Below are 19,256 nucleotides of genomic sequence, written 5' to 3' on the forward strand. Positions count from 1 at the left end.
ATTTAGAGGATAAAAACGAACTGTCTTTTCCTCTGAGTCTGCCACTGAAGAGATGGATGTCATGAGGCTTTCCCTATCAAGTGAGGTGGTCGACTATAGTCAAAGGTTTCTTGCATCTAAGAGTCAACTCTCAGCAACACCTTAATTCCCATTTTTTTCCACCAAGAATTAACATCTACAACAATCAAGAATAATGCTATGTTCCTTAGAAGCTTGGCTAGTTCTACTAGAATTCCAAAGAATGGAGTGTTGCATCTGATAAGGCCATTGGGACAAGGCTGCCCAAGGGCTCACCTGTGTTTATACGTCTGTGCCTCTTCCCAGGCACAAAGCTAGTTGGCACCTCCCAATCCCCTTGCAGTAAGGTGGGCCAGGTCTTGAGCTTTTGCTGATGGAATTGAGGAGAAATATGTCCAGCATTCCCACACCTGAATTGAACACTCCTCACTGACCCTCCATACTCTCTCCTCTTCCTTGCCTGAAGGATGCAAACAACCCAGTGGACGACCCTGAAGTTTAGAGAAAGCCATCCAATAGAACTTTCTGGAATGATGGAAAACTTCTATTCTGCACTGTTCAATATAGTAGTTTCTAGTCATATGTGGCTATTGTGCTCTGGAAATGTGGCTAGTGCAACTGAGGAGTGAATTTTTACTTTTAATAAATTTAAATATCATGTACAACTAGTGACCGTCATATTGGACAGCACAGTTCTGGAAGATGGTAGACTCAGAAATTAAAAGAATCATAGGCTTGAGGTCTGGATGGGGCAGAGCACCCCCTCCCCCCTTTTCCACCCCTCCCCCTCCCTCCCCTGCACCACTCGCATGAGACTGTGAAGTGAGCAAGAAATAACCAGCTCTTTGGCTAGGCCTGTGGGAATACTGTTTACCTAGCTAGGCTGCCCTGACTAACGCAAACACACGTCCTGACAACCACTTTTGGGAAGAGAGGGCAACTAATCCACTATTCATCCATTTTACAAGCTCAAGGAATGCCAGGGGCCCTTACTAAGGTCTAGTTTTCAACCTAGTCCGTGGCACTGATTATCCTGTTTAAGAGACGAAAGAGGTGGCTCCGTGGGCCAGAGAGTAAGTAGCTTCACTTAGCAGCTTGGCCATACTGACCCCAGCTGTAAACTAGGTAGGAAGGTTCCGTTCTGTTCAAAACTTAGTTCCAACTGTTTTTTACAACCATTTCCAACTGAACGTGTCCCATGCATGACAGAGAAAGGGCCATCTGGTTTGATGATTTTTGGCTTGGAAGAAGAGAACATGAAAAAAAGTATACGTTTTAATACTCAAGAGATCAAATTCTCTGCTGAAGAGGAAATGAACTCCATGTCTAGGAGGATTCTGCCAAGAAGGGGCTAAACAGACGCTGCTCTCTGGGGAGTTCTCAGCAGCTCTGTGAACACCACTCGAATGTTCCTTCTGGTCCTTTCTAAGGTGAGATAGTGACTCACTGCTGGAGCAGGACAACTGGTCTCTCTTCCTTTGGTGTTACCAGGGAGGGTCTTGCACGTTCTCATCCAAAGCGAGAAGGGCTAGGATGGAGCCATCTTACCTCCTCTGTGTGTCCACCTGTTTCTGGGAGAAGTGCCCCCAGACATCTATTTTTTTGTAAGGAGAACCAACTTTGGAATCAAACAGGCCTCTACCAAAATCCCGAGTCTATCGCTGCCTAGCTTGGACAAGTTACTTCCCTTCTCTGGGCCTTGTTTTCTTTCATTTAGGGATCATAATAAACCTATCCCACTGAGCTGCAGCAAGGATCAAATGAACCGGTGTCTACAGAAGGATTTAGGACAGAGCTCCATACAGTCAGTACCTTGGGGACTGAGGGTTTGGAGCACATAATTCCAAACCTGGAACATCAAGGAGGGGCTTCAGGGTGGTCCTGTAATGAGGACGTGGGCTTGTGTGTTAATTAGAACAGTGCTTCTCAAACTGCAATGTGCATTCATATCACCTGGGATTTTGTTTACATGCAGATTCTGAGTTAGTAGGATTATGTAACTTAAATGAGTTTCCAGATAATTTCAAGGCAGCTGGTCCCTGACGTCACCTTTGAAGAGCAAGGAATTAGAGGTCTTGTCCTGATCTGTGTTCCCTCTTCTGTTACCTACATAGAAGAGATGTACTGTTTACAGCAGTCTCCCCTTATCCATGGGGGATACGTTCCAAAACCCCCAGTGGATGCCTGAAACAGTGGATAGTACCAGACCCTGTAATAGTATCCCCTTATCCGCTGACTGCAGTTGACTGCGGGGGTAACTGAAACTTCGGAAAGTGAAACCTCGGATAAGGAGGAACTACCGTATTTTGAGTGGGGAGGATGGGGGAAGTGTAGGTTAAGGTTTATGTAGCGTTGGCAGACAGAAGGAGAATCTAGGCAGATGCGTAAGGAAATTGTGGAAAAAGAGATGGATTAGAGCTTTTCAACTCCGACTGGACTTTAAACTCACCTGGAGGGCTTTAAAAACTATCCCTTGTCAAGTCTCACCCCAGGAATACTGATTTAATTGATTGGGATGGGGCCAGACATGACATATTAAAGAAAATAACTCCCCAAGTTATTCTCGTGTGCAGCCAGGGCTGAGAACTGCCGGGCTAGACAAAAGAGGCAACTTTCCCAGCTGGAAAAAATCAGAGGTCTTATCAACATATTAGATCAGGTTTGGTTCTGGGAGCTGGTAGTTTAGAAAAAAAAAAGCCTCATGGTAGAGAAGCCAATTGGTTGAAACTTTGAAAACTCAGATCCATTTGATCAAGCTGGTACAAAAACACTGAATCTCTGCCTCACCTGAAATGATAACTTAGCTCTGTGATGTGTCTGTCTGTTGAGAAGCCAAGGGTAAATGGGAGACGTGAAATCCACGCGGTTCTTGGGATTGGAGGAGCTTTTTCTTTCATTAACAATGTGGATTTGATTGTCCTCTGTGCGCACAGAGGCTGTGGAACGCTTCTCATTGGAGCACAGAAGCGAGCCTTGACTGATGGCGCTAACCAGGCCTCCATCCAGTGGGTCTCTATCAGGGTGTCATGAGCCCAGCACAGATGCTCCAACACATTCCGACCAATGAGTGTAATTAGTTTTGCTGTGATTGAGTGTATGTTCTTGAAGCCCAGGTGTAGGCTGCCTCCTTGTCACCAGAAGCCAGCTCAGGGTTGGCCCTTTGCCAGCCTTGACTCAAAGCTCAGCCCCGATCTGGGATCTAGGCGTGCCAAGTGTCTGTGAATATTGTGGTTTTATGGAAGGTTCCTTACGTCTTAGGGTGGGGGCCTCATCAGCCACTGCACAAAATTTCCCTTGAACAATCCCCATCAGATATACTCTCCCCCGGATGCCTGTGCACACAGCCAATAAGGAGATTCTCCTCCAGCCCTTCCCCTCTCCCCCTCCCAATCTTTTACTCCTTTAGGGCAGAGTTTGGCTCTGTCCTAGCTGCTTCGCGCTTGGCTGCCTGTACCCAGGCATAGCAAACACAAGGCCCTCGAGAAACCTGGACCCACCCTCTTTAGGTCTATGTTATAAACTGTTACCTGGGTGCTGAGCAGTTTATTCCAATGGGTGCAGAGCTGGGCACAGCTCCTGTAAGAAGACAAACATAGCCGATGCAAATCACAGCCAAAGAAGCTGGCCATGAGAAGCCTTTGCCCAATATGTCCCCCAGTCAAAGGTTCTGCTTCCTGACTGCGTGTTGGAATTATGCCAGGAGTTCCTAAAATGCTGATACCTGGGCTGCACCCCCAGAGATTCTGATTTAATTGGCCTAGGGTGTGGCCTGGGCACTGGGGTTCTTAGACGTTTCCCAGGTCATTCCTAATGTTCAGCCAAGTTTGAGAGACACTGTTCTATCCAAAGTGCTTAGTGCTGAAGAGCCAGTGAAAACGACAAGCACCGTTCTTGTCTTAGAGCAGCAACTGCTTTGTCCTGAGTGCTGACCTGTTTAGTTTCGAGTGTTTTAATCCTTTCAAGTGCCCTAAAATTCTACCATCAGAAAGGATAAGCGTGGAAAGGTTGAGAACCACTGAATAATTGTGCGTCTTGGTGAGACAAAGAGGCCACTAAATGGTAGTATGTGTGTGTGTGTGTGTGAGATTGTGAGATAGGAGAGAGAGAGAGAATTTATTTTTGAGGTGGGATTGAGGAGAAATATCAGCTCCCTGTGTCAAACCAATAGCCTTGTTTGCGCGAAGTGTCTCAAGCATAGACTGGCCAGCAGGGGAAATGGACGCCAGGAAGCTCTCTTCTCTCATCTTTTCATGGTTTCTATTCATTTGACAGAAGGCACTGAAGGAAAATGCTACAACAACGGCTTGAGAGAGCCAAAGGGAAAGGGTAACCTTGAGAGCAGAGCAGGGAGGAAGAGAGGCTGGGGAACACTCAGAAACAAGGGTAGTCAAGGTGGGGGGATGTCCACTCAACTTCAATCACACACAAGCTGGGTCTTCACATACATATTTGGGTAAATTAAAAGGTTCTGCCTTGGATGCACCCAGCTCCCACCCCAGAGTACATGGGGAGCCCTGAACACTGCTGTGTGTGTTTGTACTGGGGGGTGGGGGTGTGTGACACCCAAAGGCAGTAGGGATCATGGAAACTTGGGACAAGAAAGCTGGGCTTCACTCCTTTTGGAACCACCTCTCTTAAATCCCATCACCTCAGGGAGCATTTGTTTCCTCCTCTGACCTTGTGAGTCCTGGGGTTCCAATATGTTACTTATGAGTGTATGTTGCAAATAGTAGACTGAGACATAAGTGTAGGGGATTATTAAAACGTCAACTTTGCATCTTTGTGTTTTTATAGAGGTACTGGGAAAATGAGGAGCCCAGTGTTATAAAACCCTCAAATGCATGGTTGAAGGGAGTGACAGAAGAAGAAAAGACTATTTTCTATTAAAAAAAAGGTTTTCTATTAAGACAAAAGTCATGGGGGGGAAATAAATTTAGAAAATTGCCAAGAAATAAGACCTGAAATTTCTCCTTACAAAAGAATACTAGTATTTGTCTTAAGAGACAATTATTTAGGCATATTTAAAATCCATTATATTTTCAAATTTAAATTCATTTCTCAATTCAAAACAATACATGCTTGGGTGGGGGGATGAGCAAGACAGGTAAAGGGGATTAAGAGGTAAAAACTTCCAGTTATAAAACAAATAAGTCATGGGGATGTAATGTACAGCATAGGGAATACAGTCAATAATATTGTAATAACTCAGTGTGGTGACAGATGGTAACTAGACTTGCCATGGTGAGAATTTTGTAATGTATGTAAATGTCGAATCAGTAAGCCATACACCTGAAACTAATATAATATTGTATGTCAACTATAATTCAATAAATAAATAAAATTACAGAAAATTAAAAAAACAATACACGCTTCTTGTAGAACTTGAGAATAGATAGATAAGAAAAAGGAAAAAAATCAAATCCTCTACATTCTACCACTTAGGATCTCCCAGTCTTCTAGAACATTTAAAAGGCAAATATTTCTATAGTTTATATTTTTACCTTTATTTTTATACAAGGAATACACGTTCATTTTATAAAAATCAGATGAGCAAATGGGAAAAGATTAAATCACTTGAAATTCAAATCCCAAAACAATTGATCATAATCTGTGATATTTTTTGTTATAGTCTCTGGGCTTTTTCAACATTCGAATATATGTGTATTTTTGAAAGCATAACAGGCACCCCAAATCTTTTGCAAATGTAAACTCATATTGCTATTTTGTAACCTGCTTTCCAAATGGAAAAATATTCGTATAAATTTCCCCATATTCTACAATATCATTTCTAATGTCTGGGCAGAATTCCATGGGAAGAACACACTGTTATTTATTTAACAGGTCCTCTAACGTTAGGTATTTAGATTATTTGTGATGTTTTTCCTCTTGGAAACAACTCTGTCATGACTATCCTTTAACCACATATTTGTGCTTTTTTTGTAACTTAACTTTTAGGATAAGCTGGGGCAATGACTCTGCAGAATTCTAAGGCTTTTCATAGAGAAGGATGTATGCTGCTTAGTGTGGTACTTTTTATTATTTCAAATATTTTCGCTTTAAATATATTAGAACATATTTATAAATTTAAGATGATTTAATGCCCTGTGAAATATTTAGCCCACCAACACTCTCTCTTTATTTCAGTTCTCTCGTGATTCAATTTTTTTCTGAGTGTATATGTTGGTTTCATGCTTATTCTAGAAAATCTGTAGACTGCAGAAGAGTTCGCATGGGGAAGAAAGAGCAAAGACCTCTATAATCCCACCACTGAGAGCTAATCATCTCTCCAGTGACCCCCGTCAACTCCCTCACCACCCTGGGCTTCACACACTCTTTTTCAGAATACCATTTGTAGACTTCTGATTAGGAGCACGCTTTGATGGAGCTTGTAAGTGTTGGCTGCTGTTCAGGGAGATTTTACTCATTTTGCAACACTCAGAATTGTTTCTGTAGGTAACAGAAAGAAATGTGCACCTGGGTGAGGTTGTGTTTAAAGACTGTGTTCTTCTTCCCTATTTTAGGAAGCACCATGTGGACACATCGCTAAGGTTTGCTGCAGGTATGTGGGGACAAGGTATCAGAGGCTTCACCTGGCTTAACAGACACGAATTTATATAAGAAAAAATGGAAAAGCCAAATACAGAAGACAGGCACGTATAGGCCAAGGGAAGGAGAGACACACGGCTTCTCGCTACGTCTGATCCAAATTTGATGCGAGAAGACCTCAGGCAACAAGGGCACAATTCTCAATTTAGAGAAATAATTTTGCATTTCTGAATACAAAATGAGCACATGTTCATTATAGGAAATACATTTAAAAGGCAAAAAGAAAAAAAAAGTCATTTCACCATCGATCCATTTTAATGTTTTTTGTGTTTCTTGATGCATATTTTAAGACTAATCAAATCCAAACAGCCTATACTGGTTTTGTTTTTCTACTTTATATTATAGCAAAGGCTTCTTCCCATGTCAATAGTTGTGTATGAGGATGTGTTCAAGTTCCATTAGTAATTGTATTGCCTTGAGAGATGGGGAAAGAACATACATCAAAGATGTCTATGAAAGGCAAAGACAGTGATAAAGCAAAATAAAATTATCTAGTGTTCCCCGACAGCTGACAGCGAGACTGTGTTTTCCTTCCTGGGTTACTAAGCTTTATCTTCCTAGGCAAGATAAAGTGGTTGTTGAACAGATGAGTAAGATATTCCTTCTCATAAGTGAGCCTCAAGTGGAAATTAGCCCATGGAAAACTGGCTCCTGCACTGAGATGGACCAAGAGGGACTCATCGAGGAGGAGGCGCTTCTTACGGCAGGTGTCAGGGGAAACACTCTTGGCGCCTTGTTTGGGAGGTGGAATTGGGCCTTGCGCATGTGGCTTGTTCAGATAATATGTGGAGATCACTTACATCCTCTTGGCGTCTTCTCTTGGATCAAGCAACCAAAGTTAAAGGCCTAGAAACCCTCAAACCATGTTCCCCAGAGCATTACTCCTGTTGCATCCTTCCCCAGCCACATCTACCTGGAACCAAGACATGGGACAGGACTGCTGCCACTAGCCCCTGTAGTTCCTTCCAGGGAATTTTTAAAAGGTGCCGCTTCCTCAAGATACATTCATTCCATCTGTTAGAAACTTGTAGTGCTCTGGTTTTGTTACTGACCTTTGCTAAAAATTGCCATAATTAAAATGCAAAAAGGTGACAGCCACAACGTGAACACTGCCCTCCTGACCCGCCTCTGCCAGTTATGAGGCCACGTGCAGAGCAGGGCCAAATTGCGTATGCAGCCCTGCTGAGAAGGCCAGGTGAGCATCCTGTACCGGGACTAATTATAACCTGGGGTTTTAATTGCTAACACCCTCGGCCCCCCACCCCTACCAAAGCTACTGCCTTTCGTTTAGCCATTTAACAAGTGTTTGTTGAGCATCTGAAATGAGCCAGACCCTGTGCTAGGCCTGGGCAAATAAGGAGGCAAATAAGCCGCGGCATTTACCCTCTGCAAGCACACCATCTGCTAGTGACGGAGGGTGGTGGGGACATAGAGAAATGCAGTATAGGGGAGTGTACCTTTGAAGCCCCTGAGTTTTGGAGCATTTGTAACAGGCCTAGGATTAGGGTAAGGTGAGTGAGGCAGGAACGTGTGAGTGTAGGGTGGGATCCTGTCTTTATTCAAAATGGTGATATTCTGTTCATCATGACTTTTTTTTGCATTAATTTTGAGCCTTTAAAATATTGCCTAAAAATCTTGTTTATCTTGATTGCTGTGTTTATGGGTCCCCTGTAAATTTTGCTCCTGGGGTGAACGCCTCACCCGGCTCACACTACTCCAGGCCTGTAACTCAAATCAAACCCTACTCTCTGGGCATTGAAGATCATCAGCTAACACTAAAACACGGGTGGTATCTAAGCCGTCTCACCCTATTCTTTTGAATTTGGGGTATAGGTAGACTGCCCTTGCCACTAACTTGCTCCATTAACCCAGGCAACCAGCTTTTCTTGACTCAAATTCAATGTCTCGTCTGGAAAAACATTCAGCCGTGAGAATTATCTTTTTGACAGTGATAAGAATGTCTTCCTTTACCAATATTTATGGAGTCCCTATGATATGCAGGCACCCTTATAGGCTCTAGAGCTACTGAGGCGAACAAGACAAGTTTGGATGAGGGCAAATAAGTAAACGAGCTCATGTCCATATATGCTGCACTCGAGATGAGGAAGTGCGTGTGGGAGATGTTACAACGGGGGGTCAGAAAGTTCTCTCAGGGGAGGTGGTATTTGAGCTGAAACATCAACGATAAGTGGACACCATGGCCTGTACCTCTTAGACTTGCAACCTTTTTTTTGACAGCTAATCTTTAATGAGCCCTGAGTTTGAGCCTGTAATAACATCTGTAACAACTGTACATGTCCCAATTCATCTCTCTCAACAATGCTGCAAGATTAGGATTTCTGTCATATCTTTCTTTATTGATAAGGAGACAGAAGCACAAATAAGGCAATTAATTTGGGAAGATCACCAGCTAGTAAGTGGTGGAAAATGAATAGGCACTAGGCAAAGCTTAGTGAGGTGGTAAAGCTTAGGGGGGCGGCAAAGCTTGCCTTCAACGATTCAACAGTCACTTAATGAGCATCTACTGTACCCAGGCGTTGGGCAATCACACATGGGCATATTTCACCCTCCTTCTCCTCATCTGCCAACACTTAGTGAACACTAAATAGATTCATGCATGGTACAAACTTTTAAAACAGTTCATTTTGGGGGATAATGGGACTTTTATATATTGATTGTGCTGGTGGTCACAGGTCTGTACGAATTCGTCAAAAGTGGCAGAATTATGCACAAAAAAGGGGAATTCTACTGTATGTCAATTATACCTTAATTAAAAAAAAACCTTAACCCCCATCCCTCTACCTCCACCCCCTATCCCAGCACAGCAGCAGGGGGCCTTGAAGTGGTCCCTGCCCCTAACTTAGGCGCCAGGGGTGAAGGAAGAGGCTTTGGGGGCGGGCCCAGTGAGGGAAGGGAGTTAGCCCCAGAGGGCCGGCGGGGAAGCAGGGAAAGGGAGAAAGTAGGCACAGCCGGTGCGGGGGAGGGATGGGAAGGGCCCCTGGATGGCGGGGCGAACCCGGGGAGGGCGGGGGGATGCCGGGAGAGAGGGAGGGACCTGCGGGCGGGAGAGTGAGCAGCACAGGGAAGGGAGGCGGGGGAGGCGTGCGCTCCGGAGCCAGCTGGGGGCTGCGAGGCGGAGACAGCCAGGCCACGGGCCGCCGAGGGTGCCCGCCCAGGCGACCCGCCCTACCGGCTGCGGTGCGGACGGACCGACGGACGGCGCTGCTTGCAGGAGGCGCCCGGCCATGTTCAGCCGGAGCTCCCGGAAAAGACTCTCCAGCCGCTCGGTGAGTGTCCCCCACGCGAGCGGGGCCGATCTCCGGGTGTCCCCGGTCTGCTGGGAGCGCCCCTGCCCCATCTCCCTCCGCCCGGCGGCCGCGCACCTGTGGCCCCAGGTAAGCCGGCCCCGCGGGCGTGGGCGCGTCCGGGGCGCGCGCGAGCGCTCAAAGGCGCTGAAGGGGTTAAGTCTGGATCCCCAGGCTGGGCGAGAGCGGGACTAGGAACCGTGGCCCTGGGTGTCACAGTCTGGGGGCGCCCCGGAAAGCCCCCTCCTTCGCCTCTTAGCTTAAGGCAGATCGGAATCCCAGCACCAAAGCTCCAGCGTCCTGCCTCTTGGAGCTCTAGACACGGACTTGACTTTAGGGCTGTCTTTTGGGGTGTCCTGTGCTGCCCCCTTCCCGGGAGCACCAGCCTGATCTAAGGCGAGCGCGCCATGGTCGCTTCTCGGGGACTCTAGGGAACAGAAAGGTCTTGCTTTTGTTTCTTAGAAACCCGTGACCAAGGTGTCTGGGGGAGACAAAGCCCCAGCCTTGGCCATTTCTTGGTGGCTTGGTGCCCACGCCAGAGTCCGAACACCCTTCCCAGAGCAGGAGACCACCCCTGGGACACCGGCAGCGCCCCGCCTCACGTCCCCACATCAGAGAGGAGCATTTGAGTCAAATCAGATGAGGTGGAGTGGGAGGGACAGGTGGTCCTGCCTGGGACACAAGTGGGGCTTTAGAGGGTGTCCCCGAGGTGGAAACATGGGCGTGTTGTCTTTTTGTTTTGAAGTTGACCGGACTGGGGCGGATCGAAAGAGGCCAGCCATGTAATGCCTGTGGTGACCAGTGCCCCGGGTTCGCCTTGCATAAATGGAGGTAGGACGCCTTAAATCCAATTCCTAAAGGGACAATAGCGTAAGGAGGAAAGTATATATATATATATATATGTATATATATATGTATACATATATATATATGTATGTGTATGAAAAACATATATATGTATGAACACGCATATATTTTTCTCCTTTTGTAAATCTAACTTGTAAGTCACATGGAAAGAATGCAAAGGCTGTTCCTTTAAGAGTGGGACTACATCTGCTACAAATATTGAAGGTGGAAGTGGTGGCCAGACACTGGGGGATGCAGGAGAGCTGGGCTCAGGCTGCATTGCTCTGATGTGAGAGTTTGGAGTCCCTCCTACCCACACTCTGTGTATCTAAGTCACTCAGCCCCAAACAATTCAATCTGGGCATGGCAGCGTTTCCGACTGCCACAGTGCAGGGTGTATAGGATTCCCTGGACTAGCTGGTGTTTTCCAGTTGTGTTTTTAATTCAGCCCCTGTAGCTCTGGGTCCCAACCACAAATCCACCACTGCCTGCCTGCGCTGTGTCAACCCTCTTTGGTGGCCAGATGTTTCTTATTAATGCGCCGTGAATGTTGACTTCCAGGCAGCCCCAGCCTGGATTGGAATGATTATGTTTGGGACACAAGGGATCTGGGTGCCCTCCCAGTGCATCTGGCTGCTGGGGCTCTGGTTGGGAAAAGTTGGGGTACAGGCTTGCAGACCCTCAGTTTGGTGATGTAAAGAGAAGAAGTGGCTCCTTCTTGGCAACTTCATGAAAAGGAAAAACTGGTGACAGGAGAAAATTCTCCAACATCATCACACGTTCCTCTCTGATTAGTGCATCTTTCCCCCTTTCCCCGCCACTCACGTGCCCCTTTGAAGAAGGCTGTTTCTGGATGCTAGGGGGAATTGCCTGCTTTGATTTTTGTGCCCCTTCTGTGTGTGCTTCTCTACTTTCTCCCAAATGGTAGCGTGTGCTGGGCACCCAGTTATACGGAAACTCCCAACTGGCTCCTTCAGAAATTAAGTGCTTTTGTTCCTGCCTCAGATGGGTCTGGCAGCCTCTTTGCCTTTGTTTCAGGGCACTGAGCACAGCCCTTACGGCTCCCGAGCATTTAATAACTTCTGTGTCAGGGGCGAGGCCAGGCGACCTTATAAATATGTAACGGGCAGACACCGGCATCCCTCGGTGGTGCCAATGTTGTAGCCAAATACGTTTGCTCGGGGTGGTCCCTTCTGTGTCCCAAATGTGAAAGTGGGCGACACATGGGAATAGGTGTAGAAGCTTAATTTTGTGAACCACATGCAGGAAGACACGGCTAAAGACTCCTTCCCTTTTGATGCATCTTGTGCTCGCGTGGGGGTGGGACAGGCAGCGTGATGAACAGGGGAGGGATTCCAGCTTCCCTTCCTCCCCCACTCTGGAGTCTTTGGGTCCACTTCTGACCAGAGGCCTGTAGGGTAGTGGTACAGTGTGGGGCTATAGCCTGGCTCCCCTCCCTCCCGGCTGTGTGACCTCTGACCTCTGGTCAGTCACTTGCTTTCCCTACATCTCAGTTTCCCTGTTAAGTGGGAATAATAATGGTACTTAGCTCTCGGCATTGTTGTAGGGATTAAATGAGATACTGATAACACATTGTTTGTCAAATATCAGGTACACAGTAAGTATTAGCTACTTTTTTTTTTTTTTTGAGGAAGATTAGCCCTGAGCTAACATCTGCTGCCAGTCCTCCTCTTTTTGCTGAGGAAGATTGGCCCTGAGCTAACATCGGTGCCCATCTTCCTCTACTTTATATGTGGGACGCCTGTCACAGCATGACATGATGAGCAGTGCATAGGTCCACGCCCGGAATCTGAACCAGCAAACCCCGGGCAGTAGAAGTGGAGCGTGTGAACTTAACCGCTGTGCCACTGGGCCGGCCCCAATATTAGCTACTTTTGTTAGTTATTTTTAGCTTCCTCTCAATCACTGCTCAGGAGGAAACATAACTAGCCCAACTGCAGATGCTGGCTGTCCAGGTCACTTTGGACTTTCATGACCGCAGCTTCTTGGAGAACCTTGTGACACTGTAACCCAGCTGATTTTGTCAAGGGAAAACAAGTGTTTTATTTTCAGCCCATTGTGGAGCCTTTCTTGTGGAAAGAGACCCTTTCATTAGGCTGAGACGGGTTTTCATGCTGAAGCAGTGACCACCCCACCCCCCCCCCCGGCCCCAGCAGCAGAAAGGCTTCACTTTGGCTGCATGAATGGGGTTTTTATGGCATTTCCACCCATTGCTGGAAAGGAAGCAGCTCCTTGCTTTTGACCCCTCCTTTCCCCTATGGGCATCCTTTCGGGTGGCCTTTTGGAAAAGAGGGACAATCATTTCTGGGTTACAGCACAATATTCTTTTTGGCAGTTCGAAATCCACAGTATGCTCACTTTCCAGCCCAATGACAGGAGACCGTGAACCCCTGGGAGAGACAGTTGTGTCTGAAACGCAAGGCTGGCCCCAAGCAGGCTGAAAGGCTGCTTTGGTCTGACCCAAGGGGAGTGAATTTCCCTTACCGCAAAGTACCAAGGAATCCTAAATATTACCACTCCTTGGCCTCTTAACCAGCATCTCTGCTTCCACCCTGGTCCCCCTGCAGTCCACTGTCCACACAGCAGGCACCTCCTAAAAGCAGAACAGAATGGTGTCACTGCTTCCCAGCTCGAAGGCACTCAAGTTCTAGAGAGGAAGTGCGTTGTAAACAAACTTTGCTTGCCCTGCTGGTGAGGTGGAGAGCTGGGGCTTTGATGTCCAGGCGGAGCTGGGCTGGAGTCTTGCTCTGGCTGTAACGAGCTGTGTGACCTTGGGTGAATGACTTAGGCTCCCTGGGTTTCATTTTCCTCAACTGTCAATCTGAGATCTCTCCACTGAACAAATATTTGAGTGCCTGCTTCGTGCCAGGTGCTGCTAGGGGTACAGCAAAGCAACACAGACAGGATTCCTGCCCTCATTCAGTGAATAATATTTGAGATAAGGTGGTGGGGAAAGGACTCTCTGAGGAGGTGACATTGGAGCAGAGAGCTGGGGCAGGAACCAGCAGTGTCACCATCTCTTGGGAGCTTGTTAGAAATGCAAAATCTCAGGCCCTGCCCTAGATGCACTGAATTCACCGCTGAGCTTCAACCAGACCCCCAGTGGATTCGTGTGCATATTAAAGGTGGAGAGGCCGAGTTGAACCCCGCTGTGTGTGGCAGACTGCTCCCCGTACTTCGGGGCTTCCTCCTGCGGGAAGAGAAGGCTAAGGTCCTCTGGAGGTCTGTTATATTTTATGGGGATCTTCCTGAGTGATCTACTCTCTTCCTCATTTTTTATTGTCACCCACAGCTTTAGGTGGCAAATGTGGGAACTTTCAGGATGTCTAAAAAAGCCCGTAAGGACTTACATATCTTGGAGAGCAGAGGGCTCACAATTGTTACCCAAAGCTGTCACCTCCACCTGATCTAGGGCAGCTGAGGAGCTAGAGGAACAGAGGTGGGCAGCCCTCCCTGAGGTGACTTAGCCCCGAGAAGCAGCACCTCCGGGCAGCCTAGGGCAAACCCTACAATGGCCCCGGCTGCAAGAGGGCATTTTCACTAAGAGAAAGATGCAGGTGTCTTCATGGACCACGGCTGGAACAAAGTCATTAATAACCAAGCCCTAGTGCACTCCACACACAGCTTTCCGAGTGGGGCTTAATTGGCCTTCTTGTTTGCAACCATTTTGAGCAAGGAGAGGAAAATGGCCATTTTTACAGTGAAGAGATATCCTTGGAATGCCTAGGCACTGTGAATAAAAATAGTAATAATAATAGCAAACAACATGAGCAATAGCACTGATGAGCAGAGCTGTGTCTCCATGTTTTGCATGTGTTTCTGTGTCATCCTCACCAAACCCTATTAAATAGATGTGATTATTTTCCTGCTGAGGAAACTGAGGCTCGGGGTTGTTAAATGATTTCCCCAGGGTCTCCTGGCTAGGGCGAATGAAGCTGGGCTTTGGCTCAAAACCCAAGCCCATTTCCTTGTGACTCACTGCCTCTTGTTACTTCTCTATTCTAAGGCAGAATCACAGACGAGGGGCCTCGGATCACATCCAGCCTGCAGATGGATTTTGTTTGATCTGCACAGTGTGTTAAATAAGGGGGCTTTTTCTACCATTAAAATCTGGGTTTTGGGGGCAGCCCAGTGCTGCAGCAGTTAAGTGCACACGTTCTGCTTTGGTGGCACAGGGTTCAGTGGTTTGGATCCCGGGTGTGGACATGGCACCACTTAGCAAGCCATCCTATGGTAGGTGTCCCACATATAAAGTAGAGGAAGAAGGGCACCGATGTTAGCTCAGGGCCAGTCTTCCTCAGCAAAAAGAAGAAGATTGGCAGCAGATGTTAGCTCAGGGCTAATCTTCCTCAAAATCAATCAATCAATCAATCAATCAATCAATCTGGGTTTCAGAACTGGCCCAGTGGTGCAGCAGTTAGGTTCCTGCTCTGTTTCGGCGACCTGGGGTTTGCCGGTTCAGATCCCGGAGATGGACCTATGCACAGCTTATCAAGCCATGCTGTGGCAGGCATCCCACATATAAAGTAGAGTAATCTTCCTCAAAAAAAATCTGGGTTTCCAGCTTCTCTTGGAAAATCCAAACATGTAGTAACATCAGGGCAACTTCCTACGTGACAGTAAGTGACAGTAAGTCACGGAACGTGAGTGGTCTCCCTTTTGATGGGCGTGGCCTCTGCTTACCATAGTCTCCAACATTCCATGTGCATTCGAGGCCCTCTTGAAATAGTTAGGTAGCCTGTCAGGTCCCAGAAGTGATTGGAGCTTGCACTCCTGAATGAGCATTCTCACCTTCTCCAAAAATGATTTAATAAAATAATGAGCGTCTGTAATAATAGCTACTATTTTTAAAGCATCGACAGTGTTAGGCAGATGTCCTACATCCTTCCTATCTTTTGCTTACAACAGTCTTTGGAGATGGGTGCAGTTACTTACACCTATTTTAATAGATAGGATGCTGAGTTTCAGAGAGGTTAAACAGCTTGCCTGAGTTTATACAGCCAGCTAGTCAATGGGATTCCAACCCTGTCTGACTTCAAAATTCTGTGTTCTGGACCAGGACTTCTCAAACTTGGCTTGCATGTGAATTACCAGGGGATCTTATTCCAGTGCAGATTCTGGTTCAACATGCTTGAGGTGGGGGCCTAAGATCCTGCATTTCTAACAAGCCCCCGGGTGATGCTCCTGCTGCTGGTCCACACTTTGAACAGCTTCAGTCCAGACCAGGAGTCAGCAAACTACAGCCTGCTGGCCAAATCTGATCCTTCACCTGTCTCGTATGGCTCATGAGCTAAGAATGATTTTTACGTTTTTTTTTTTTAAGGAATGCCGCATTTATTTATTTATTTCCTTTTTTTCTCCCAAAGCCCCCCGGTACACAGTTGTGTAGTTTTAGTTGTGGGTCCTTCCAGCTGTGGCATGTGGGATGCTGCCCTAGCACGGCCCAATGAGCGGTGCCATGTCCGCGCCCAGGATTCAAACCTATGAAACCCTGGGCCGCCAAAGTAGAGTGCGCAAACTTAACCACTCGGCCATGGGGCCAGCCCCTGATTTTTACATTTTTTAATGGTTGGAAAGAAAATCAGAAGAATATATCATGACGTGTAAAAATTATATGAAATTCAAATTTCAGTGCCCATAAATAGAGTGTTATCTGAACAAAGTCACACCCATGTGTTTATATACTTACTGTGGCTGTTTTCATGCTACAATGGCTGGGTTGAGTGGATGCAACAGAGATGGTATGGCCCACGAAGCCAAAAATATTTACAGAAAATGTTTGCCTACCCCTGGTCTAGACCACTATCTAGGGGAATATGCAGGTAGCTTCTCTTCGCTTTAGAAGAAAGGAATCTGAGAACTCTTCGGAAACATCCCTCCACCCTGACTGAGAATGCTGCTAAAATCAAAGGCAACCAAAGAACCAGGGAGCAGACCAAAGCCGTTTCTAAAGGGCACGTGGAGATGAGGCTTGCAAGACCAGATCAATGAACTGCCAGTGGATTCTAAGCTCCTTGTAATCCCTTTAACGTTTCTGCTTTGCTGATAAATGTAGATTCGACTTGAGCATTAAAAGGCGGGCTTTCAGAACAAGGCTCCTGGAGTCCCACTTTCATGAGCGCTGGCGTGGCAAGCCCGGAGCAGTGGTGGCTTTGTGAGGTCGTTTTAATTATGCAGAGCGGTTTGTCTCCAGACAACGGCACCCATCCAGGCGGGATGCTTTGGCTGCGTGTGGTGGCTCTGGAGGCAGCGCTCACTGGGTCAGCCAATGCTGTGCTGTGAAAAGCATCTTTCCTTAGTTGCCCTGGCAATTGTGTTGATTGTGACTCGGGCCGTAATTTGGGGAGATGCTGGCCTGATTTTCTTCACTGGATTGTAATTTGGCTAAGGAATGGGTTCCCACCGATTATTTTGTTTGGGGAGGAAAAACACTCTGTCTCAGTCAGCTGATATGCCAAAAAAAGGGAAAACGAGATGGATGTGTGTGTGTGTGTGTGTGTTTGTGTGTGTGAGACTTATGCCTGGAATCTTCAAGATAGGGAAAGATACTTAGCAGCTAAGAAGGTTGCTGGTTAGCTCACCTTATGTCACTGGCATTTGATGATATGCCTGATGGAAGTGGAAACACCCTGATAGGGTTTTTCTCTCAAGTAAACATATCAGTTCCCAATTTATCTGTATTGTTGTCTCTGATTTTGAAAAAGGATGTGGCTATTATAGAAGATTTAAAAATCACACATGCACACATATAAAACACACATGGCACAGAGGGGAAAACCCATACCTTTTAGAGCAGGGGTCAGTGAACTACGGGCAGTGGGACAAAATCAGCCTGCTACCTGTTTTTGAATGGCCTACTAGATAAGAATGGTTTATATATATATATATATATATATATATATATATATATATATATATATATATTTTTTTTTTTTTTGCTGAGGAAGATTCGCCCTGAGCTGACATCCACTGCCAATCTTCCTCTTTTTGTATGTGAGCTGCCACCACAGCATGGCCACCGACAGATGGGTGGTGCAGGTCCATGCCCAGGAATTGAACCTGGCCACCAAAGTGGAGCATGACAAACTTAACCACTAGGCCACCAGGGCTGGCCCTAATTTTTATATTTTTAAGTGGTTGGAAAAAAAAAAATCAAAAGAAGAATAATATTTTGTGGCACATATAAAAATTATACAAAATTTAAATTTCAAAGCCCATAAATAAAGTTTTATTCAAACACAGGCATGCCCATTCATTTAGTATTATCAATGGCTGCTTTTGCAATAGCAGAATTGAGTAGTTAAGAGCCCTGATGGTTCACAAAATTGAAAGTGTGTAGTATCTGGCCCTATACAGAAATAGCTTGCTGACTCTGCAGCTGAAGATATATGTTGTTAAGGCTTGGTGTTTATTTCCTCAGATTCATTCGAAGTATTATTTGTTAACAAGATTTTACAGAAAATATACATTGTATGTACGGTCTGTTATAACTTAGTTTTTTCACACTTAGAAAAACTTTTTGAACATTTTTACATGTCAGCGCATTAAGGGCAAAAATATCTAATACATTCATTAGTTTTTAGAATACATTGTGTGGGTTATCATGGAATTAAAGTTTTTCTATTCCTGGCCGCTTTGGTTGGTTTCCATTGTTCCTTATTATATGCTATATGACAATAGCTTTTTTTAATGCTACGACTTGCCTATGTAGAGCTCTTGTCAAATTGTCCTCTAAAATCATGGTGCCAACTTCCACCCCTACCCTTAAAAAAAAATCGAGTCTATTTGTCTGTTCTCTGGGCTGAAGCTTTGCAACATCTCAGCTTGTATAGCAGCCTAGTAATTAATCCTTGTTTAATCACCCTGAGTGACAATTTGTCCCTGATGAATAGTGAGAAAACACAGAGCATTGATGTCAGTCATCTTTTTCTCCAAATACATTGTATTTGTCTTTAATCCCCAAAGTGGTACTCACATTCTGTTGAAAGGCGGTTATTCATCCTTATGCTTCTGCTGTTTAAGGTTGGTGGGATGAGGGAGAATCTAATAAATTTGTTATTTTGTGGTCTCTTGGTTCAAAAAGCTCAAAGGTTATCCTTTAACTCTGCGATTAATGAGTACCCCAGAGGGATTTCCCTGTGGAGAGAGGGAGCATTCCCTAAAGGGAATAATTCCCAGATCATTGAGCATTTTGAGATCAAAGGGATTCTACCTGCCTTGTGTATGGGAGATCCATGGGGGGCATCTCTGGGGAGAGATGTATATTTCCAGCCAGTGTCGTAAAAACTCTGAAGCGTCTAAGGGCTTAAATGGGAGCATGATAGCTGAGTGGTTAAGGGGTCAGGCTTTGAAGACATTTTGCTGGTTCTTGGTTATATAGTCTTGGTTCTGCATCTTACTGGCTGAGTGTCCTTGGGCAAGTGATTTAACCTTTGTGAGCCTTGATTTTTCTCTTCTGAA

The 19,256-nt window shown here is 46.0% G+C and overlaps 1 protein-coding gene across 5 annotated transcripts in view; it reads left to right on the forward strand.

Annotated features, from left to right (window-relative positions):
- Positions 1 to 9,670: 9,670 nt before the first annotated feature.
- Positions 9,671 to 19,256, forward strand: part of PRICKLE2 (prickle planar cell polarity protein 2) — a 314,377-nt gene continuing 304,791 nt past the window's right edge. Inside the window, exons 1-2 of one of the 5 annotated variants that reach the window (XM_070574773.1) lie at positions 9,671 to 9,911; positions 10,675 to 10,760. In XM_070574773.1, the coding sequence (XP_070430874.1) occupies positions 10,715 to 10,760 (46 nt within the window). In that variant the 5' untranslated portion in view covers positions 9,671 to 9,911; positions 10,675 to 10,714. Of the gene's footprint in view, positions 10,020 to 10,674; positions 10,761 to 19,256 lie in introns of all 5 variants that reach the window. The other 4 variants (XM_008532506.2, XM_070574777.1, XM_070574778.1 and 1 more) reach the window with 4 other exon arrangements.

Source organism: Equus przewalskii, chromosome 15 (genome assembly GCF_037783145.1).
Source record: "Equus przewalskii isolate Varuska chromosome 15, EquPr2, whole genome shotgun sequence".
Classification (NCBI taxonomy): Eukaryota; Metazoa; Chordata; class Mammalia; order Perissodactyla; family Equidae; genus Equus; species Equus przewalskii.